This window comes from Oenanthe melanoleuca, chromosome 2, assembly GCF_029582105.1.
Source record: "Oenanthe melanoleuca isolate GR-GAL-2019-014 chromosome 2, OMel1.0, whole genome shotgun sequence".
Taxonomy (NCBI): Eukaryota; Metazoa; Chordata; class Aves; order Passeriformes; family Muscicapidae; genus Oenanthe; species Oenanthe melanoleuca.
The window spans coordinates 99,840,204-99,865,613 of record NC_079335.1 but is presented as its reverse complement, the minus strand read 5'-3'; the positions used below and the strand labels follow the sequence as shown (position 1 = coordinate 99,865,613).

Genomic DNA, 25,410 nt, shown 5'->3' with positions numbered 1-25,410 from the left:
TGTCTCTGTAACACGTTTATCAGGACAGAGACTGGCTGATCATGTGGATATTTCAAGAAGCCTTTAAAGGCCCACTAAACAGCCTGATTAAAAGGCTTCGCATGTGGAAAATAGAGCTGCAACCACAGAGGTTTGGATTAGACCATTGCATGAGCAATGCCCCAGTTGTACAGCAAGGAAAAGGAAAAATGAAATTCGTAGATGGATGTATAGGGGGCCTAAAACTGTGAAACAGTCACTATTTTTATGGTCAAATGCTGATCAGGCTGTGAACCACTGCCAAAAAGCACTGATACAAATTCTCAGAGCCCTACTGTAGCACAACATTTACCAGGACTCAAAACCAGGCTGGTGGTCACCAGTCCTATGGCAACAGAGGGCATTGTGCAAATACAAGAAGCTTTTGCCATGGATTTTTAACGAAAAGGAAAGGATACATAGCAGATGAAGAAAAAATTAAACTATTGCCCAAAAGCAGAAACACTGGGAGAGGTAAGGAAATGACAACCCATGAAGTACAAATATTCCAGCCCTTTCCCAGCTGTCCAAATAAAATTCATAGATGTGTTGGTTTCACGTGCCAGGGGAATGGGGTGGATTCGCCTGAGGGAAGCAACATGAGGCTGGGGAGTGGGAGAGCTGTCCCGTCTCTGGGGGCTTCCCCTGTGGGCTGCTGGCACCAATCAGAGAGCTGATTTGGTGATGGACAGCTCGGGAAACCAATTAGAGGTTGTTTCGCTTTCACGAATCACATTGGATCGGGCTGGCTAACCCTCTTTTGGCTTCCGGCTCCCGGGTGGTGCGGTGGCCTCTGGCCGGGGCACTGTCCCCCTGGTCCAGCTCCGGGCTCAGCAGGAGGGGCCTGGCTCGGCACCCCGGCCCTGGCTTGGTGGGGTGCCCGGCCTGACTGCATGGTCCCGGCCCCCCCGACCGCATGGCTCCAGGCGGGGCTCGGCCCTGTGGGGCTCGGCTCTGCTCGGCTTGGCTCAATTCTCCACGTGGCATGGCTGAGCGGGGGGGATGGGGGAGCCACCAAAGGCTCTCCCCTCCCCACTCTGTTCTGAGAGAAGAGGCCTCCAGCTCCCCACGTGGCTTCTTCACGATCTGGGTACAATTTTAACTCTTTTTAATGCCTGGATAAGATACTCGATCTCCTGAGCTCCCCTGAATGAGAAGAAATAAAGTATGGGGTCTACCGAGGTCAGCGGAATGAAGATAAAGTTCCTGATGGGAAGAGATTGAAAAGATGCCACTGATAAGTAGCTGAAAACCTTTTTTGTGGACTAAGGGGATGGTGACTACACTAAAATTCCTTTAAACTGTGAAATATACTTGGGGAGGTTTGGGTGCTTGAGAAGAAGACTTTTTGCCTGGGGGAAATGGAGCTTTCTGTTTTGGGACTGGAATATAAACAGAGACATTTGATAGAGAAGGAGATGAAGAGAATTTTGTTTTTCAGCAGCCTGCCTTTAAAAGTGGTACCCCATGTGTGTAACATAACCCATAGCACAGCTCTGGAAGGACTGTAGAGATGGGAGAAAAGTCATCATCTTCAATATTTTCCCGGGCGGATGTACATTGTGAAAGTGAAGACACCCCCTAAGCCTAAACCAAAAAGGGAACTTTTCTCTCGTAAGTAAACTGAAATGATTATTTGGATGGATAACTGACTGAAGTGTTTTCTGTATGATGTTGTTAAGAAATATGGAATGAAGGGAGGAGGGAATAATCAAGGAATCTTATTCTCAATTCTTTTTATGTTATTAATAAATTTCTTCTTGTACCCTTTTAAGTTTTGAGCCTGCCTTGTCTATGCTTCTAAATCCTATCTCTAAAAGAAATTAAATATATTAGAATTGGCAAAACCCAAGTCACACCGTGACAATAGAATACAAATATTTCTTGTTGGTAAAATACAATGTGAAGATAGAACACAATCTACTTCATTTGGAGTGCCTGAAATCTCTTGACAAGAATAGAAATGCCAGAGCTCCATGTCATGAAGAGATGTATTTCCTGCTGATTTTGTCTTCCTTGGATTAACTTTTTTTTCTTGGCACCATTTAACATAGTTGCTGGTGACATGAACAGTGGGATTGAGTGCACCCTCAGTAAGTTTGCCAACAACAACAAGTTCTGTGGTGTAGTTGACCTACTGGAGGGAAAGGATGCTATCCAGAGGGGTTTTGACAAGCTGGAGTTGTGGGCCCATGGTGGGTTACATCAAAGGCAGTGTGGCCAGCAGATTGAGGGATGTGATTTTGCTCATCTGCTCCACTGTTGTGACACCCCACCTGGAGTGCTGTGTCCAGCTCTGGGGGCCCTGACTTAAGAAGAACATGGACCAGGGGAGGGCCATGAAGATGATGAGAGGGCTGGAATACCTCTCCTATGAAGACAAGTTGAGAGAACTGGGTTTGAGAAGAGCCTGGAGAAAAGAAGGCTCTAGGAAGGCCTTTAAACAGCATTCCAGTACCTAAAGGGTAAAAGAGAACTGGAGAGGGACTTCTCACAGGAGGCTGTAGTGACAGAACAAGGTGAAATTACTTCAGACTGAAAGAGGATAGGTTTAAGAATGGGTATCAGGAAGAAATCCTTTACAATGAGGGTGGTAAGACATTGGAACCCGTTGTTCAAAGAAGTTGTGGGTGCCCCATCCCTGGAAGAGTTCATTATCAGGTTGGATGGGGTTTTGAGCAGCCTGGTCTAGTGGAAGGTGTCCTCGTTCATGGCAGAGGGGCATGGAACCAGGGGATTTTTAATGTTTTTTCCAACCCAGACCATTCTATGATTTTATTGATGCCCTCTCAATTTTAAAACAATGCACTGAAGGGTAAAGGATTATTGTGAGATAACAATGAGGAAAAAAACCAATTAAAATAAAATTTTCTTTTAAATAATGAATATATAAGACAATATTCCCTTCCCCAAGGAATGAATTTATTCTTTTCTGTCAAAAGGGTAATATTGACTAAGCTGGAAAAACATTAGATCCAAATTGGAGACCCAACTAGAAAATTAGATATTTAATTAATACCTAGAGAAATGTGTATACTGTAAAATCTCTGGAATGGAAGAATAAGATTCCCCTGGAAAATGAGAAATAGTATTTACTTTTACAAATTAGATGCAGTGTTACTATACTGAAGATGGCATACATTCTAGGAGGAAATAAATTTCTTTCTACATTTTGCTTGGTATCGTACTTGAAATTATTTCTATCTTACATATGATAAAAAAATATAAAAATATCCATATAAACCACTACCCCTTTAAGATTAAGATTAATGATTGAGACTCTTTAAGACTTTAAGATTAATGTGGTAAGTAACTTTCAGTCACAAAATACACATATGTTAAATCATTAGAGCAGAGAAGCTAAATCTCTGTTGTTCCAATGTGCTAAAACAATTTGCAGTATGACTAAGAGAAGAACACCAGAGAATTAATATTAGAATGAAAAAATCCAAGCCACAAGGATTGACAGAAAAAAGCTCTCCATAAAATGTGCAGAGATTTTTGCTAAATCAGCTTAAGCAGTACAGATTTTATGTAGAATTTGATGACTTTCCTGGAGTAAAGCTTATGATGTTTCACTAAATGTTTGGCATCCTGTATCTCAGGGCTTTCTGTTCAAGTATTTGATGCTGATTTTGTGATACAAGTCAACCCCTATCCGTAATGGTTTTCCCTTCAGTTTTTTTCTCCCCATCCTCCTTTATCACCATTGTTTTCCCGTATCTTCTTTATTCTTATTTCAGTTGTTTCCTTCTTCCCTGTTTTATTCCAAATATTATCATAGTTATATCCTTTATTCTATTGTGCCATCTACCACAACATCTCCTGTATCGTTTTTCTGGTGATTTGCTTTTTTTGAAAAATACTTTTCTTTGAGACATTCAGCATTGTGGTTGGTTCATGCTCCTGGATGTGGATTGGTAGACTGATGTAGGGTGATAAAATAGTTGTTGTCGAGACACCTATCACAGACCACGGGAGTTCTTCACAGAAATCTGGAAAAATTGCCTTGTTTGAGAAGCCTCAGGTACTTCAAAAACATAGGCACATGTGAGAGTTTCTGTACTAGGAAATCTTAGTGTTGATCATCACGATATTGAAGCACTAAATCCTCTAAAATATGATAGGATTCCTCCACTTCTCAGTACACTCACTATTACCGACTGAAGCAGTTTGATGTAAGATGAGGAAAGAACAAACCACTAATGACCATTTTGCTCAAAAAATCTGCACTTCTCTTTTCACCCATACTTGCCCTCTTCTGAAACTGGTAAAAAGAAACACTCTAAATATTGCTGGTAGTTCCTATCTAATAGTGAGCTTTGTGACAGTCACATGTCTGACAACATTGAAATGCACAGAGAATACTTAGTCTGACACATCAACAGATGTACAGCGAGGCTGAGATATTCTGGATATGCTGAATTTGCTGGGCATAACATTTAGATGGGCATCTGTGCATGTGACCACAGCATGTTCCAGTTCGTGGCATGTGCAAATCTGAGTTTAATTACAAAGGCACAGTGGTGAGTTGCCCAGGATTTCTAAATGATCAGCAACCCTCACTCTCTTCTGAGTGGCTGAGTGGATGTGAGTCAGAAGAAGAGCTGGAAAAAAGGAATAAGTGATAACTGACCTGTAAAAGCAATTTGTGTCTTTTAACAACTGCCAAGCTGGTAGGAACACATCTGCAGAAACTCTATACGTGAAGAGTATTTAAGCATGTTCAGCACCAAGCTCTGCAAGAGGAGGTGAATAATGGCACAAGAAATCGCCAGTATAATTTAGAAAAACTTCAGGATTTTTGCAGATGAGTTCATCTGAAAACTGGAAAATATATAAATTAGTATTTTTAAAATTTAATTTCTCCCTCTCTCCAGTTCATTACAAACAGGAAGAGTTTGATTCAGGCAGCAATCTAGATAATAAATGTGAAGGCAATATTGAGATTGCAGGAGTTTAAGATATAGAGAGCCCTGTCCTTTTGTCTTAGGAAATCTGTGGCTAGTTGGTGTGTTTGCCATAAGAGACTGGCTGACATGTTTGTAAATCAGTTAAATAGCAAAGCAGTCAGAGAGAGGCCTTCTGTCAACTGCTCAAACTGAAAAGGTCACAGCAAGGTCACTGATCACACGACCCTGTTCATCAACTTGTTCTTGAAATGTGCCACTAATTTTGTCCCTGACACTGAATTACTGTGACCGGAGGTCTAAGAGGGTGGAAATGAGCCAGCCCAAAACTTGATGCACTCCATTTGAGATATGTGAAAGCAGCACAGGCTGAAGCCAAACTGCCACACGCTCAGCTGGGACAGTTGTTGTGCATTTTGGCAGGAGATCTGACTTTGTTAGGGAACAGATTCCAGTCCACAATGATTAAGAAGAAGTAGATGGGTGAGATAAAGATATATATGCTCATTTCTTTGACTTACTTCAGGCAGTAAGAAAAACTCAAAGAAACAAGAAAAACTGGTACCTCCCAAGGACAGCTGATCAAGTGCCATTTCCCAAGCTGCCTGTTTCTCCAGTCTGCTACCAGAGAAGCTGGACATCCCTATTTGATCCACATCTGGCATCAACCATCTTTCTGGCAAATCAACACACTTGATTTGTCACCACTGTTTTGCTCCGTACGTCTGTGTTTCTTCCATGCCACTGCTTAGTCCCTTTGGATCTCCTTTTCTTTCCCTCCCCCTCCAGAGGCATTTACCCAAATTTGCAACAAGAACTTGAAATTCAGAAGCCACCCTTTCTTAAGTCTCACAGAAAGAAAATTGTCTAACCAGTAGATAGTAATTTCTCCTTTCTTTTCAAAACATAGATTTATTTGATGATTTCCACTTGAGCTCTGGAAGAAAGAAGGAAGGGTATACAATCTGATCATGCTGAGAGCCTGGAGAAAGCTGACTGCAGAGCTTTGCCATTTCTTACAGACCAGAGCACAGCTTCGAGTGCCTGAGCTCCTGGTTGCTGGGAGCTTGAGGGCCACTGAAATGTGGATGAACAGCTGAGAGAAGGAGCAGCAGACACACTCTGAATCCAGCTGCAGCAACGGGATGAGACCTGACCTGAATATTGCTGAGATAAAAGCTGCCTGCTGCAAGTTTAGCTGTGAGCTGCAGCCAGAGGGAACCAGGCAGAACAGTAAAGGGAGTCAGAGGATGAGAAAGGGGGCAGAAGGGAGATAAGGGCTAGGCAAGTGGCCTATAATAATGTGTGTATGAGGAAAGCTCCCCAAATTCTTTTATTTTGAAGGCTGATAAAGTAATTGAAACATTATTGAAATGCAGCACAATTTTTGATTAAAAGGGGTGTCCTAAGCCTGTTGCCCTCACATGGGGCTGTGGGGAAGCTCAAAGGCAAGCAGGCTGGGAACTGGGGGAGAAATGTGGGGGAACTTGTATGACTCTCTGCTCTATATTATGATTTTGCTTGTGTTTAACATGGCTTTTAATGTGACTGAATACATTGCTTTGACAATTATATACAAAGCAAATTTCCTCCAAAAAAAGCCCCACCAAAAAACCACAAAAAACTCCCCACAAAAACCCAGTCATGGGTGAGTCTTAAGGAAGGACTGGAAATGGCCAGCTTAGAAATAATAGAAATTAATTTGGTGTGTAACTGGCATGCACACCATTGGAAAGCCACAAAACTAGTGCAGAAAGGGCTGGGTGTGCAGCACTTTGGTAAAGGAATCACATTGAGAATAGAGGATAGTGTCTGAATGCTGTGATGAACACCTTATTAGATAATTCCTGATGAGGGAAACTAGAAAGAAGGCAGATTCAGGTGTGAACACAAAATGGGAGTTTGTCAAGCTCATCAGGTCCCATTCTTCCTCCCTGTTCTCCACTCACTCTCTCATCCCCTCAGAATAAAGTGAAAATGAATCACAACTCTAATATTTTCCATTAATTTATTTTCCTGCAGGGTGCAGCCTATTATTCTAATTAAAAAAAAAAAAAAAATAGGTTCTCATAAATTTAACGCTCTGGTTTCAGTGCATCCCTCAGCAGAAAGGATGTGGCACACCACAAACAACACACAGGAACCAGAGGTAATGCAAACTGAGTTGCCAACCAGGCATTCCTTCCTCCCTGGAGGGGACACTACTACAAAGTCAAGATAACAGACTTAAGCAATTAAGATATGCTCTATGCATTAATGGAGAGAAATCTATGGATTCCTGCAAGCTTGCAGGCACTTAGTGGAGAGTTGCTGCATTGGCTCCTTTCTCAAGGTAAAAGAAGTACCGGAAAGTACGGCAGGGTAAAAAACCATTTGCTCCAGCTGACATAATGTTACACCACCACTTAAATATCCTGCCTTCTTATGCTGTCCTAGATACTCAGCAGGGTCTTGTGCCCCCTGGTATAATCATATCAGTTCCTTTGCATTGAGGGAATGTAAAATGCTTTGAGAAACTGCATTTCAAGTTCTTGTCCCTCTCTTTCTGCTGTAGCTTTTGCATTCACCAGGCTTCTGTACTTCTAGAGTCAGATCAGTTTTAGCAACAGATACACTGCTGTTTTTTTCATCATATGGTCTTTTCTCCATATGCTTTTTTCATATATAGAGGATGGGTTACAGAGATCTCATTAGCCTTTGCATGTCCTTCATAACCTCTAACTCTCATCCTGTGAGACCAGGAAGTAAGATTTGGCAACTATCTTATCAAATGCATAGTTTTGTCCTACATGTATATTAGAGGAAATCTTAAGATGTTACATATTAAAATGTAAAGAAAGTCTTTAAGTCCTGGTCAAATTAATACAGAAATAGACCATTGCCAACTTCATGTCATTGACTGTCTTGCAAAGAATCCCATGCGAAAGCAGCAACAGGAAACCAAGTGGTTGCCATTGCTCCAGGGAAACTGAAAAATATGCCAATTTTATGTTAAGTGGGCTTTTACTGAGTGAAGAAACTACATATTTTCAAGGTGCTAAATTGAAATCAAATCAAATTTGGCTGAGAAAGGTATGACAGCTTGATGAATTACATTAGCAATTGTAATAGTACTTTACTTTGAAGATGTCTCACAATATCAGTATTTCTGACATGTCTGATCATCTACAACCCAAAAAATTACATTAAATTTATTCTAAAAGAAGAAGGGTTTTTTTGGGAGGAGTCATTCTAGCTGAAGTATTTTAAACAAGTCAATTTTTCTGATACTTGATGACAAATTCATTTCTCTCCCTGGACATTTTTGAGATAACTGTATATAATATGGTGCAACCTTTACACAGTTTGGATCAGAAGGATCAGGAGACAACTTTTTGATCAATAAGCATTGTTATGTAACAATGAGACAGAGGACAATCTCTCTCCAAAAAAGTAAGAAGGAAGGACTGGTAAAAGTCAGAACACCGTCTGAAGTGGACAGAAAGTAGGAAGGAGTAAAAAAACCAGTGACAGTATGCATTGTCTTGCTATCAGACTGAACAAAAGAAAAATATTACCTTTTGGTAGGAGACTAACTTTAACCTTACTCAACTGCTTCATATGCAAGTGGAGTACAACCCTGGTGGTACAGTATCTGGGAGTCACTGAGGTAGATTTGTGAGTTCATATAGTCATAAAGGAGAGATTTCTAGGCAGTGGTCTACATTTATTAACAGGCTTCTCTAAAAAGAATGTTGTAAACATGTGAGTTTATTCCTGTTGTATTTAAAGGAGCAGTTTATGAACTAGTCACTGTACCAAAAATTAAATACAGTTTTATTATGGCATATAAATCCAAGAATCACTGACTGTCATGTTCAATGGCATAACACTGGTACCATTGTGTCAGATTTAGTATCAGAATAAACAACTGAGTTGCAGCACAACGAGCCATTAGTGACATTGGCTCTGCTGTGAAAAACCTCTGAATCTAATTCAGAGCCATTTAAAAACAATGCTATCCCTAGCACTGTACTATGCTATCCTATCCTACCCTGTTCTATCCTAGTACTATGCAACATTATTTCCCTGAAACTTTCTAAAATTTTTGCAATACATTCAAATAAGATACAAAAAAACCCCAAACCAAACAAAAAAACTCCAACCCCAAACAAACAAAGAAACAAAAAACGAAGAGAAAAAAAAAGATTTGACAGAATAATTTCAAAAAACCAGTTCCTGCTGAGTGGTGTCAACTCCATTGGCTCGGCAAGTTTTAAAACAAGATCACTGATACAAGCACAGTGCCTGTTTTTATTTACAGCATGGATGTAGCTGAAGCCATTGGGAATAATACAATCTTCCAAATGACTTCCTTCTCCATGACAACTAATAGTGTTTTAAGTGTCTCCTGAAATATGCAGATGAAGAATGCATTACTGTACCTATCTGAAAGGACTTATTTAGAGAGTGTATATACATAGCTTTAAAATTTGCTGAGCAGAAATGCTTGAAATTAAGACATCAGCCAGGTTTTGGTAATTTAAACAATGAGAGCATTTCTTATAAAGGAAATGCAAGGTAGCCCACAGCCAAAGGTCTGGCTAAACAGGAAATGCTGAAGTGTCTTTCCATAATTTATATACGTACTTTTCTTTTTGTGATAGTGGGAGTTAAACAAATTATTCACCATGAATAATTTAGTCTATGAATTTATAGTTCTATATAAAGGTCCTAAAGAAAGATTATCTTATCTTCACATTTATTCATTACTTAATATTGTTTGAGGAACATGTTTATTTTACTATGTCTTGAATATGCTCATGCAGAACAGGTGTTTTTTTCTTCTGCAAAGAGTAGCAGCATAATATAAACTTACTTTACATTCTACACCCAGTCTACTTAAGCAGAGTTTAGTAGTGTGAAGATCGTGTTGAGCCTTAGAACAGAGATAAATTCCATCTTATAAAGCTGGATAGCTTAAAACCACATAGACAGGCCCAGGCTTCTCTGAGAGAATGAAAGCTGTCCAGGCCTTAGCACATACTATGGAATTCCTATCTAATTCATACTCGAGAAACTCCCACATTCCTTGTTCTTCTCAGGTTCTTCAGCAATCTGAGCAAACTTTCTCCAGGTTCTGGAAAACCTCTTGTGCTCCTGGCATAAGAGGCCACGGCAGATCAGAGGAGGACACAGGCCCTTCCTAGTTATTAATGGTGTGAAAACTAGTACAGCTCTTGAGGGAAAGGGTTGACTTGATCCCAGTCATCTTCTAAAACATGGGACATGAGTCACTTCCCTTTCTGTCTGACAACTTCTGCAATATTTTGGTCAGGCTATGTGTTGTTTTCTTATGATTTTTCCTTAAGTGCCACAAGTGACAAGTGTCAGATAAAACCTGAGCTTTTTTTGATTGTCAAACAATGAGTGAGTTTTGAATTAGACATAATTTCTGTACCTGTTCTTACAAGGAATGGCATGTATATAATCAGCACCCTCAACCAAAATAATATGGCCAGAATGTTACTTCTCTAGCTATTTCTGATCAAATCATCAATGCATATTCACATTATTTTTGAATGTTTTATATCTGGAACTATGGGCAGAGGTTGCCCAAGCTAGGTAAAGTAATATAAAATTTTAAGACTTGTGCCTTGGCTTATTAAAGACAATTTTTGGTCAATGTGTCTGTTATCTTAGGGAAGTTCTATTCTAATTTTTGATTTTTCCTTTGAATATACTTGGTGGAAAATTGTAAGATGCTATACTTTCAGCTTCAGGATTACTTTTGGCTTTTTTGGTCTGTGTAAAACTTTTTTCTAAAAATGATTTATAAACCTTGAAGGTTCTCTGAGCTCTTAGATTTTGCTATCTATGCTATTAGAATTTTATGGGGCCAATGGCAGGTTTTATTGATGCCCCTGTCATGCTTAGTTCCTTTCTTTGGGCCTTGAAAGAAGCTGCATTTGAAATAAATCAGTATTAGATATTACACAGAAGAGACAATATAGTTCCTGTTGTCTTCTAAGTTGTATAACCAAGATATGCCACCTTAACAAAAAACAGAAGTTAGGAAAATGTCAGTCTGATCACCAGAGTTTAAGTTTTCATTTTATTCCATTGCTTTAAGTAGTTATCAGCGTTTTGAATGTCATATAAGACATGTGCAAATACTGTGTTCATAATGGAATTAACCAAAATTAGTTGCCTTACAATTTCTTTTTTTTTTTTTTTCTTTTTGTTTTTTTAGAGCCAGTAGATAAATACTTTGGGAAAGAACTGTGTAAACAATGAGATAATTTTCATACTTTGGAAAAAACTGTAAAAAATGAGGTAATTTTCTCTACAATCCTGTAGAGTGATTTATATGAAACAATTTTCTGAGACATGTTAAAGCACAAGGGAAATAACTTTAGAATTTAGGAAACTCCTGCATCCTGTTACAGGCTTGTATGTGTGCTAGAAGACCATAAGAATAAAAGGTGACCTTCTGGGGCTCTTGAATGCCCATAGAAGATTTGAAGACTGGGAATCAGTGAAGTCTTTTCACAGAGAATAGCACAACAGGAAATGAAGAGGCAGCTGCCAGTACAAAGTATAAGAGAGGGACTGAGAGGTGAAAAATCACCTGAAGGGTGAGAGTGAACAGCTTGTGGGAGGAAATGACTCCAGCTAATTTTTGGAAGGGCAAAGCTGGCTATACTCATGACAACTGAGATTATGTAAGCATTTTATTTAATCCAGTTTGTCTGAGGTCTATCTTCTGTGTCTCTGGAGCTACAGCAGATGAATCCTGCAATATTCTGAAAAATGGAAAGAAGATACTGCATGGATGCTGAGAGGCATCAGTGAATATTCTTGGCTTCCCTTCTTCATTTTGGTTCTCAAACAATAAAATTCACTTGGGCTACTCTCATTTCTGCCTCAGAAGTTATTGGCAAGTCAAAGTGTTTATCATGTCCCTTGGATGGGAGACCTGTAGATGAGAAATGTTCCTTTCTGAATATGGCTGGTAGGTAAGATTTCTCAGAAAAAAACAAGATAGATCAAAACCAGAGGTCTGAAAGAAAAGAAAGATTACTTTTATTTTGGTCAGGTTTTGACTGGAAGAGCTGTGGAACATTTCCACCTTTACCAGAAACACTTCTAAGAATCAGTATGGACAGACAGATCTGAGGTCAGAGAGACAGGCAAAATTAAATCCCAGAGGTGTTTCAACCTGGCTGATAGCATTATACAGGAGGAGTAGGAGAAGGAGAATTGTCAAGATGTTTTATTTTTGTATGAAAAGTCATACATAACTCATGCAGGGGAAAGCATATCTTTAATATTCAACTACTACTTGCTGTAGCAGGAGGGCTCCCAATATGACAAGATGCATTCTCAGTGAGATTACAGTATTGGATGTTAATGCTGGTGCTCAGAAATGAAGCAGCAGGCAGTTACTTTGAAGTAAGTTGGTGGATGAATTTACTGCATGCTAGCTGGTTTTTTTCTCATTATCAGTGAAAGTTGGCTGAGCTACCCTGCACCCAGAGTGTCTCTCTGCACTGCAAAATGAAGGAGAGCAGCAGAGCTCAAGCTGTGCAGCTCTGAATGCCACACTCCTAACATATATAATGAAGTGTTAGCCTCATTATGATCATGAAGTAGTAGTAGATACATGTCAAAGATGTGTAGTAAAGAATACTTTTAATTATTCATGATCTATTTACAGCTTGGCACGATTTTCTAAGATAAAAATTTAAAAAGCTGACAAAAAAGTGCCCTACAGTATAGAGATTTAATTCTAAACTGGTATTATATATATACACACATATATATTTGCAATGACTTCATATCAGATGGTGTCAATGTCTAAAAGCATACCCAAACTGAGAACCAAATATGACTATGCCTATATCCTTTACAAATTTTTTCATCAAGAATATGAATACCCCCTTTTTAATGATGATAAATGCCCTCATAGAGATAAAATGTTCATTCTTTGACATGAAACAAACCTTCTAAGTGTTGAAATTCTGCAGTTGTGTGGAAACTTGGAGATCAGAAGCTGGTATTAAAAGTGTGTGATAAGATTAATTACATTGTAGGTCATTGATGTTTCTCAGCTATAAGGTCTGAAGCACCAAATTACCAAGCTTTTTCTATAGAAAAGAAAGTACTTATCTAGGAATAAAGAATGTTTACCTCTTGGAATAATTGCCATTGTTCTCTGCTGGAAATTGAAAGTATTCTGAATGTTTGCATCCTTTCTATTTGTACCAGTACCTATTTGTAGACAGATGTCATGCAAGAAAAAAAGCAGTTCCTCTTTCTATACCGTACCCAACCCATGAAACAATATAATTTATCTGTGTGATGATGACTTGTATTATGTCAATTGTTTCCAAGTGGATATTTAAGTATTTCTGAAAATAGACAGCTTAATTTGGAGTGGTTGGTGGAAATGAAGACAAGAAGCATATTTCCTTTACTTCCCTGCTGCTTTCTCAAGAGCAAGTCATGTCTGATCTTGGTGCTTCTCTGCTCATATATCCTGTTAGATAGGCTCTCAAATTATTTCTGTTCACCAGAATGATGCTTTTACAAAATCATGTGTAATAATGCCTAGCTAATTCCTTATAAATACATATGGAATTCCAAAGAAATGTTCCACTTTTAATAATAAAGTCTAGACTAGGAGACTATATAGTATAGTTCCCTGAAAAGGTTGTGAAGACAAAGCTGAGTATTGCATCCAAACCCTCTACACTTAATGTAAAAATCAAACCTCTGCTATATTCTACCTCAATAATGAGCTGCAAGTCACAGCCTACCTGAAAATGTAGATGCCTGTCACATTGTCTAATTTCCCTTTTTCGTCTTCATAGCTTTTCACCCAGATATCCCAGTTTTCCCTCTTGCCTTGTCTGTCAGCCATCAAAGCCTAAATACATCTAAATAACAGATTAAAGAACTTCCTTGAAACATTAACAATACCTTTCTATCATTTTTTGTGAAATCTTTAATTTCTCTAGTGCTATTATTTTTGTTACTACACACTCATGTTAAATAGGATTTTTCATTTGTTGTGTCTTTCAGCTTTATTTCACACTTCAAATCATAATTCATTTTGCCTAGGTAAGAATTATATACTAAATGCCTTTACCTCCATTTTTCCAAAAGGCTAAAATTATTTTATATCAGCATTTTTCAAGCCAGTGAACAAATACATTTTAAAATATAGTATTTCAAGGAAACAGAAAGCATCTCAACTTAAATAAGAAAAGTTCTCCCTGACTGCAACTCAAACATTTTGCTGTTCTTTCTGATGTGGCACTCCTGCTTTACAGAAAATACTCTGAGCAGTTACAAAGCAACATTTTTTTAATCAGTCATATTGTTGTAACCTAGAGCAGAGAGGGGTGTTGCATCATGCTAGGTGTTGTACAAGGGATCATTTCTGAGCAGATGAACTCTCTATCACAGCAAGCACAGCTGTGGCAGAAGTGGCTGCTCCTATGCAAATAACACTAATAAAAATGGAAATAAGACAGACAGAAAACAGTTTCCCAGTATGATTGTTCCAGAGTGCTCTTCAAAAACCCATCTGTCTAAAAATAGGGACTTGCATTCATTTTTGCTGACAAATAAGAACTGTATGGGAACAGCAGAAACTGAATGCAAGTGATGCCAGAGCAGCAATGAAATGGGAGGCTACTCCCATATTGCCCATTTGGAGAATGTAATTGCATATGGGCACAAATTGCAACTTGATCTATGTATCCAGATCTGTTGGTTTTAATCCCTCTAGACCACTAAAATATGCCTAGTCAGTATGATGTGACAGCTTGAGGCTTTAAAGATACTGAATTCTGTTTAGTTTGCCCTTCAAACTGCTGTACATGGGTGACCCTGTTAACTTAGCTCTTCCCTCGTTCAACATGACTCCAAGAGCTGCACAGTAAAGCTCATCAACAGACATGGTCAGTTGCACAACAATTTTACACCAGGAAATCCATCTCTTTACAGAATTTCAATTTTTCTTTAGTAGAAAGAGTAAAAGGCTTTTATTTTTGTTTTCTTCTTTGTTTTTTCAGTAGTGATGCATTTTTCTGCTTAATAAAATGCCCTATTTGCAAAGACATTAACAAGCAGAGAGGAAGAACAAAAAAAATAATATTCTCAAAGGGCTAATATAATCCCATGCTATTAAAAAAATTGAATCTACCAGCTGCCCAAATTAAATGCAGTAAAGTGGGAATGTACCCAGATTCCAGAGACTGATTAAAATTAGACTGCATCATCTTTCGTACTGTCCAAAGAACTGACTTGGAAAGTACTAGAAAATAGTTCATGACACTCCTGATAGCCAGTCATTTTAAAGGCTTTTCATTTCCTATTTCACGGAAGTTCTGCATGTTAAATTAAAAAAACAACAAATGGAAAAGTGCCTCTACAAAAAATCCCATTAGCTATGTGGTCCACTTCAGAAAACAGTGCAAAGTGTACACAGATTAATGCCTTAAGCATTTAACAAAGAAAAGTTTGCGATTTTTCTGAATTAAGCTCTTCACTGAGTTCAAGCAGCCATATCTGTGTATAAAGCACTTAGAGGAAATAATATTAATTCCCCTTTATCTCAGAAAAGGGAGAAAAGCCCTCCTTACAAACTGTAAATGTTGGGAAGAATTGTACCTTGAAGTGAGTAACCCTGGGAATTCATGTAAGAAGCCAGTAGCAGAAAAATTAAGCAATGGAATGTAGGATGGTCTAAAAGTGAGGCCAAGGCACCTGTATTGCCCCTTGAGTTCATCTGGGGAGCTGTGCAAGAAGCTGCTGAACTGGAAATAACCATGAAATCCATAAAAGAAAATGTCCAGATGAGTGTTGCTGCAGGTGTTACAGACCCCAAAGGACCTCTCTGGTGGGTGTTAGTGGGAGAGAGTGGTGGTTTGCCAGAGTTATAACAGACAGTAATGCCACAAGAGGATGCAATGGGATAAGAAGGTGGTCTGCACAGATAAAGACATTATACAAGGCACACAATAGCTTCACAGTGAATGACAATATTCAAAATAACTTCAGCATCTCCTAGTAGAAGCACTGGCCTCAGTAATTTCCTTGGATTGCCTTCATCTGACACCAAGAGGGTAATGAAACCTCACAAAGACAATGCTACAAAGGTCTCTTTGCCCGTATATTTTTCCCCCATGTATGGCAGAAAATTATTTATTTGTGAGCTCATCAGCCTCTGTGACAGGGTGAACATAACCCCTTCTTTAGGTATAACCCTGGTGTCATCACTTGTATCACACATCCAGCAAGCATCCTGCTACACACATCATTGTTCCAGTATAAAATGAAATCTTACCTATAACTTTTCCTAGGAATAGTGCCTTTGGGGAATTGAACTGAATGTCAGATGTGGCTGGCAGGCTGTAACTTGTTGGAGGATAGTGATCAAGCTGGAGAAAGAGAAAAGAAATGATGAATATCTGCTTATTACAGTTCTGATCAATCAGATTTCTTCATGGCATCAGTTTATGGCATCTCTTATTACTGTCTAATACACTCTACTTTCATTTTCATAAAGGAAAAACAATAGTAAATACCCTTCCTTCCATATCTGCCATCTCCACAGCTTCCAAAGCCTGAAGAATACCTATACTGAATATATTTTTGTTCTGATTGCTGTAGAATCACATCAGTTTTTGCTTACGTGCTCTTCAATTGCTAAATATAACAACAGCGTCAATAATAAAACAACTTTTTCTTTCCATAGAAATAATTTCCATTTGGGACCTATGTTACTGCTAAAGCTAGATTTACATAGCTGGGAATTTGAGACTAGTTCAGATGTTGGGCATTTTTCTTTTATCTCAGAAAAATCGTAAATTAATAAGGCATTCTTTTTTGGCACTTCATGCTTATTACTTTCTTGTTGAGAATGTTGTTCAATCTGATTGCGATGACACTTATTGAAACCTAAATAAATTCAAGAGTAATCAACTTAGCTAAATAATTTAATCTATAGGAAATGCATATTGTCCCTGATATGGCACAGCAATCATGTTACATTAGCATATCTCCCCCTAGATTTTTAGCTATTAAACAGAAAAATGTAAAGAAAGAGAGTAATAAAATGTATTGCCTATGCTTAGTCATATTGCTATTAACATAGTTTAATATAGCTCAATAGAGTTTTGATTTCACATTTCATAAAGGTACTTGGGATGAATTTTTATCTTTACTTGTTGTTATTTGTTTTCTTAGATTTACATGTTTATTACACAGGCTTAAAGAGGACAGAGAAGTAATGGTTTATTTTATTCAGGCCTTGCCTTGGCACAAAACAGGATAGAAACTCATATATATGATTTAAGACTTTGCAGGGTACAATAGACTGCAAAAGTAATTCTCAAGAAATGGCAACTCTACAGGACATGCAATATTTTCACATATCTTTTTGCCATATTTCTGATTTAAAAATGTAATTATTGTGGATCATTTTGTTTTAATGATACTGCAAATGCTCAGCTCAGTAGTTAAAAGTAAATGAATGGCAGGTAGCATAGAACTGAAGGCCTAAATCCCCTGATACCCTGGAATACCGTGAGCTCAGGTAGCTGTAATGCCTACTGGGGTCATAAATCTGCAGAGGCAACCATCCTGAAAAACTATAACAATTGGAGGAGTCCTGTCTTTCTTATAATTCCCCATAAAACATGGAGAAGAAAAGTGTATATACATAGTAGACAGGAAAAGCAGTCACTGCAGATTGCAAGAAAGGTCTAGCAAGTCTTAATGTTCAGAAATGATTTTTAATTTATCATAACTAGTATTCACATTGATTTTGGGATAAATACATGGAAAAATATAGTTCCATCTTCTTACTCAGAAAATAAGGAGCTTCAGTTTTTCCAGAGTACTGTGAACAGTTTTTCTTAGATTTTTAAATAAAAAGCAGAAATACATATTTTACCTGAAATTGAAGCTGCATAAATTCAAATTCAAAAGAGTTATTTTGGAAAGAGTGTAGTCAACTGAATACAAACAGTTGAAATAATAAACAGATCTCAACCTCAACCACCTCAGGCCCTACTAAATACAGACTCCACTTGGGTGCTTGCTATTGGTTTTCCTGATGGAAGGGAAATGTTCCAGCATCCAACATTGAAAGTGCCAGACCCATTTTCAATGGGAAATGCAGGCATATTAGATGAAATAAAAATTCTTTCATTATTTCAGGACAAAAATAGAAATGGCTTAGGTCTGTCATGGTATTTACCTTTAAGGTTATTAAATGAAAAGTGTAGACTTTAGAGAGGTGTATCAGGTAAAGACTGGTAAAAACTAATCCACAAAACACTGATTCTCTGTTGTCTCACATGCCAGGAGTTAACCTCCTGTAACTTCTTTGTCTGCAGTGCAATTTTTTCCAATACATACATAGGATTCATTTTCAAGGTTTTCCTTTTATTACTATGACTTAAAATATGGTGAAGTAACTCTGATAAATCAATCAGGCATGCAACTACATACAGTATGTCAATATCATCAACATTTGGGTTCTTTCTTTTTCAGAATCAGTCTAAAGCAATTAAAATATTTCTTTTTATTGTGATCTGGAATCTAGGCAGTGGTGTTGATCAGATCATCATTAATCAGATAAAATATGAATAAATTAATTAATATCAATCTATGTCTATAATTAACTTATTGATGTATGCTGGATGCCCTACAGCAGTAACCATGTATTCAGTGTCAGAGTAACAAAAAATTAGTAACAAGTAATAAAAAAGTTGTCGCTGCCAAATGTACAGGCTGCCTCTACGTGGATTGTGTCTGCAGGATATACACTAAAATGAAATGTCAATTTAAATGATGAGCCACTGTGAACATTTACATAGACAATGACAGAATATCATGCTGTGGCATGATGAGATCACCTTTGTGTTCAGGTAGTGTTCAATATTAAGAAAGGCCCTCTCTTTCCCTATCTTGGAACAGGTTAGTTAGCAGTAACCTCGGCCAGATTTAAAAAAAAATCCCCAAAGTCCTTCAGTGACCTCACCTTCCCTTGGGACTTCAGCATAGCAGAGCATTCCACTCCTGTACTGAGGCAAAAGGGATTGCAGCAATGAGAGTAATGATGTGTTACATTGCAGGCTCTAACAGAAACAGACACTCTACTACTGAGGTTTACTCATTTAAACAGATGTCTTGTACTGAATAAAAACCTGAATCTAGCCACTCATATATTTTTTTTCACATCTTGTTGAAGTCAAGGAAAGATATCCCAATCGGTTCAGCTGTGGATTGTTTTAATGACTGTCTAAAGTTTTGGGTTGGTCTGATTCCTAGTTAAAATAAATCTCTACTTAAAAGCTGTTGATACCAATTTTCTGGGGCAAACTTTTCTGATCAGTGATAGAGGCAGCTCCTGCTCTGCTGCCAGCTCTGGCATCTCTTGTCAGGGGACACCTGCAGTGCTTTCCACACCAATGCCTTTCTCTGATCCTGGAATGAAATGACGCACCACCAGACAGTGGGTCTAGGGAACAGTGGCTGAGGGAGTAGGGAGATTTCTGTACACTTGCTTTTATTGCATGTCTTTGTATTCAACTAGAATTACCTAATAAAATAAACGTTTTTTTTTGTTTTGTTTTGTTTTTTTTTTTTAGTTTCTTTTTTTTTAAAGGGGCACTCAGCCTAGGGCTTCTTTGCAGGCTTGTGAGTTAAAGCAGCATGCTGAATTCTTTCCAAAGCTGTATGTTACTGCCATCCAGTGGGGGCTCCAGCTCCAGCTCCAGCTGGAACGGAGCTGGCAGTCTTTGCATGAAATACTAGCCTACCAATTTAATAGAAGACACATAATAAAAAAGGAATTACCAGTGTCAAATGATATTTGAATGATAATTTGATTTCCTGATTTAATGAAAATTAAATAGAGCCTCTGTATACACAGATTTTGATGTCATGATTTTGTAATAAATTACAGTTTTAAAATTAAAGATTTTTCATTACAGCTACTTTTCTTTAAAAACTCAATAATTTCATTTGAGCTTAATATAAACAGCATGGCCTTGACTGTTGCATAGATGAAAGTAGGTGGCAGTTTCTGAGGAACTTGCAGTTTCAGTTCTCAAGTCACGTCACAGAAAGGCAGACTGCCTTTTTCTGAAGTTGTTTGGATTTAAGCAGAAGTTCAATAAAATGCTCTTTCTTTTAAATTACTGCTCACTTAGACAATAAAAATAATCTTGATGGGAGTTCTGAGATTAACAGACATATCAATCTAAGGGCAAGCATAATGTCTGCATCACTTTAGTAGTCTTGGGGAAAAAACAGTATAAACAGAAACACATACCTTATATTCACCCTGTGGATATATTTACATCTGAATCATTGTCAACCCAGCCTGCTGAAGTGTTAAGGTTTTTCTTTATGCTGGAGACATTTTATAAAAAAATATTGTCAGAATCAGATGGAATAATAATGCTGTAAGGCTTAATCTCACACCATCTGATATCAATACAGCTCTGCTATTGAATTCAGCAATAGCAGGATAAAGAAGGGGGTGTTACCATCATGATCAGTGTAGTGTTTCTCTTCTGCATTATTATGATGATTTATCACTTGTGTTAACAACTTCTCTGGTCCTGAAGAAAGGTGTTTTGTGCTAAGTATACACAATACAAAATGTTCCTACTAAAAAATGCCTGCAAAGTTAGAACAGACTAGGCATGTGACCCCAAGAAAATAACAAGGTGGTATGCAGGTGTTTAGGTGGAGCTCCTCACAAGTATGATGGCAGTGTATGAGAAAGAAGAAAGTTGATTATGAAAATAAAATGGGAGGTATAATGACATTCTTTTTATTGGTGTAATATAGATGATTATTCACCTGTTAAAAAGTAAGGAAAAAAATTTACAAACAATATTTTTAATACTGTGATCTTTGATTTTATTTTTTTTCCTGGTACAAGAGGAAAGGAGCAGATTGGAGTGGTGATGTGTAATTGCTTAGGCTGATCATGGCCACTCTTAATGCAATTCAGCTCCTTCCTTAGTGTGGCACTAGTGCTCTGCTGATCTATTTCTGATGGGTCAGGTCCTTGACCCAGGTTAGTGCAGATCAGATCAGAGCCAGAGCAGGGACAAGCCATGGGCTGTAAATGAGTACTGGATCCAGAAAAACAGGCAGGATCATAAACCCAGCATTTTTTACTGCATTGGAATTGGACTGACACAGACCTGCAGCCTCACTGCTCATCTGGAACACAGGAAGGGGCACACACTTCACTGGTGTGATGTTAGGAAGACTAAAGGCTGGCATTCTGCTTTGGGCTTTGCTGATGAAATTTCTATGGGGTATACTAAATGCTGTTTTAGGAACCACTCCTAAAAATCTGTTTTGCTGGTGTAACGCACTGATTTAGCCTTCAGCAGTTGTTCTTTTTTTAATAAAAGTCAACAATAGTATTTATGATAAAGTCTCTTTTTTGCAGAGAGTTATATTAAAAATGTGATTAACGTGATACAGACATGGAAAAAAAGTAGATACATTGTAGAAAAAAAAGTTGTTTTTTTTTTTTTCTGGCTTAAAACTTGAATCCTTTATGGGCAGAAAGTTTGTATATATACCTAAAAGCTGCTGTTCCTCTGCTAAATAATGACGGGGTAATTTGCCTCCCTCTAAAAAAACCACAAAATTTTGGATAAAATTTAACTGGAAATGTAGAAACATAACTCAAAATGTAACAGAAGCACTGATATGGAAAGGCACACTATTTAGTTTGGCTGCCTTCAACTAAAACGATTCTCTGATGCTTCTTTCACATATCTGTTGACTTTTTATTGCTCTCTTTAGTAGATGAATTACAATAAATGTTAACAGAAGCAATAGCAAGTCATATAATTCCAAGTCATTAAAATTAAAGAGATCTACCTCAGCTACTTTAAAGATGACTTTCACAGGACATTAATTTGTCCAGTGTGTGCTTCCATACAATGGAAATCACCTATTTTATGGTAGATTTTGACTTTTTTAGCTTTGTCTTGGACTCTGGGATTACTTAATGATTTTTTTGTTCTTCCCTTGTTTCTTTAATTCCAACAAAATTATATAAAACCAGCCATCACACAGGCCAAGGAAGACGCACACACATTCATCACTGAAAATAAATTATAGAAGAAGGAAATAGTTTCAGCATAGCCCATGTAAGTAACACATTTGTGAGGTGGAAAAGCCTGCTGATACACTCTGCAGACCTTTGCTCTGCTTTGATATGCAGACTCAGGAAATACCAGACTGCACCATGCTCCCTTCTGACCTGAAATGGCCTTAGCTTTATTTCCAAGGAAAATGGGAGTGCAGGGTAGGGAAGACATTTCACTTCTCGGTCTTATCACGTATGTGGCCTAGACACAGACAAAGTTTGGGGCAAGGCAGCTGAAACATGACTCTGAATCCAGCAACATATTCCCTGCTAAAAGGATATGAGAAGAATGGATATGTAAAGGAGTTCTTCTCCTATGGAAGGTTTTTAAAAAGTAGAAAATAAAGAGGAATATTCTTCCAAAAGCCCTCTAAGTTTGAAACTATCTCAGCTGATGTAGAGAGGGTAAAACTTTTAAGAAGATATCTACTTTGTCATCTGTCTCTGCCTCTCTGCAGCAGCTACAGGGAAACCACAGGGAGCAATGCTACCCCCAGGTGGGGGTGTATGGATGACACCTTTCCCACTGTTTCACCATGTTTTTCCAATAAGGGAGAGATGATGCCATGTCCTGATGTCCAGGGTGAGGATATTCCATCCACTAGTTTGTTGATGAGTAAAGTGAGCTCTGGTTCTTGAAAACTTTTGGTCTGTCTTTCAAAAAGATAAGAATCAATGGGGGTGTGCTGGTATACCTTGGCAGATGCCACTAACCAGCTCTATCACACACAAAAGGGGAATAGAATTTGTTAATTTATGAGGTTCCTGTCTATCTGTAACTGGTCTCTTTAACTGAAATATTGTGTGACACACTGTAAAATAAAGAAATTGAGTAAATTAATTGAAGGTTTAAATCAACAAAACTGCTTGGAGATCATGTGAGCACAAAAGATCAGTGAATTATTTGCTAATTTCTGATTCTGGTACATGAAATTTAAATTCTGTTCTGCTCTTTCTTGCTGTTGTTTACAGACACTTTTCAGTATTGAATGCCTGGTCATTTGCAACATCCTTATGGTTGGAGGGAACTTGAATTATGCAAAGATCAGGGTCTGTAACTGTTTATATTCTGGAAACCAGATGTTGCTTAGGGTTATAGGCATGATATACTATATCAATAAAAGCTTTGTCTTATTTTCAAGAGTTTATTGATATGTATTGATAACTTTTTATGCTACTTCGTTATCTATTTGTGGAAAAAAAACCCCCTATATTTTCAGACTTGAGTAAAAACCACTTCCTTGTAACTTCTGATTGAAAAAATAGCTTAGCAGTTATGGGTAAACTAAGTGCTAATGCATTAAACATGCAGATCTAATTTATGGCTCTGCTCTAGAAAATGGTCTGAGTTTGCCTTTCTGTGGCACTAGCATTTTGAGTAATACATTGCTACTACAGAAGGGCAATACATAGTGAAAAGGATGTATCCCCAGGGACTTTAAATAATTCATTTCAGCAGGAAGGCCTTTACTATTGATAGAACAAATGATTTTTTTTTTCCTTTAAGCAAAATGTGTTTGGAAATCCATTAATTATTCTTTTAGTATAATAGAATTACCTGGGTATAAGGAAACAAAGCTGAGGGTTAACTGTTGCATTGATGGTAACTATGGTTTCCATGTTTTACCTGTGATTAAAGTCCTGGGTGCTTAAAACATGTTTTATTCATGTCAGCAGCTATGGAATTTGTAAATATTGTCTGACTGGTTCCTTTCAAATCATGAACAGTACTTCCCCATTCCCTACCAATTAAATGTTAGCTAAACCAACCTTCAGATTAATCTGGTGTCTAGACAATTTACAGCACTACCCAAAGGATGCTGAGGTAGCATAATTCCCAGAAAATGAAGGAAATAAATAAAGATGGTATTTCCAAATAATTCTGATGGTATAACAACCATTGCCATTTCTAATCCTAGGGTAAATATTTTCAAAATGTGACTCAAAGGGAGAGTTTTCAGAGAAGAGTTTAAAATTGTTTTAAGTGTCAAAAACTGTACTGGATGAGGGTATACTAAAATAGATCAGTTCACTTAGCATCTTGCAGACTAGATGAATAGATGTTTTAATCAGCATCTCTACGAAAGTGTGAAGGGGAGTGATGCCTGACATTTCTTTCATCTATCAAGCGTATACACAAAGATCCCAAAGTTAAATGTTGAAGTCTGCAGAATTCAAACTGTAAATTAGGGGCAAATTATTTACAGGAATGGTACTTGTGAACAGTAAGACACAACCAAAGGATATGGCAAATTTTCTATCATTTGAAGTCTTTAAAGCTAGATAAAATGTCTTTCTACAAAATTTGTTTTACTGCTATCATTATTTTTGAGTTAGTTCCAGAAAATAATTTGGTGATTTTTTTACAGCCTCTCTTAAGCAAGAGCTCAAACAGTGAGTGTTTTCTGTTGAGGCTTCAAAAGATTGGAAATACGATAGTTAGATGTGATTCTACAGCAACAATAATGATGGGAGATGAAATTATAGTCTCACTGAAGTCTATGGGAAAGTTCCCACTCGCTTTAATGAGAACAAAATTTAATCTACAATTATAAAATCTTTGATATATTAACTGCATTTAAAATGGGGATTATATGCAGACTGCTTTGCTCCACTTCACTCATTTTATTTTATTGCTGTCATGTTTACCATTTTATTTTGTAATTCGGATTAGTTTTGAATTAACTTTGTATGATTTACATTTTTAAAGCATCTAGGAGCTTGCAATTGTTATCTCTTTTCAAGTAATGCGGAGTTCTAAATGGAAATGGACTTGCAAAAATTCTGTTTATTCTTGATTTCATTTGGATAAGGGTCGAACATTTCATTGATCCTCTTTTACAAAGATAGGTGTATACTCTTGCTTGCCTCTGGTGAAGTTGGAAAATGGAGATTTGTACAAATACATTTTCTGTATTGTTCTCAGCCTCAGCTTAGTTCAGGTTCAAGATCTAGCCATAAAGCCTCATAATTTGAGTAGAGTCAGCAATTAACATTGATTATATGGCATTGCTGTGAACAGAACCTCCACCACAGTTTGACATAATGTCCAAGCCTGAAAAAGAGAACTGTCAGCCATCCTTCTGCATGGACTTCTGACAGGATGAGCAGTGACTGCTGATAATTGTCCTGAAAGCATACTGAAAGTTTAGGACAGAGTTTCTTCAGTGTCCTGAAGAAGTTCCTCTGATTTAATCTTTTTCAAGAACAAAGAAGGTGTTATAAACTGTGACTCATAACCCATTACCAGAAATGGCTTTAAAGCAGGGATGGAGAGCTGGAGACCTGTTGAGA

General features: G+C 37.7%; 1 protein-coding gene across 1 annotated transcript in view; it reads right to left on the bottom strand.

Moving 5' to 3' along the window:
- Nucleotides 1–25,410, bottom strand: part of CNTNAP2 (contactin associated protein 2) — a 1,042,550-nt gene that overhangs the window by 49,157 nt on the left and 967,983 nt on the right. The window contains exon 21 of the mRNA XM_056484872.1: nucleotides 16,267–16,360. Within this exon, the coding sequence (XP_056340847.1) occupies nucleotides 16,267–16,360 (94 nt within the window). The remainder of the gene's footprint in view (nucleotides 1–16,266; nucleotides 16,361–25,410) is intronic.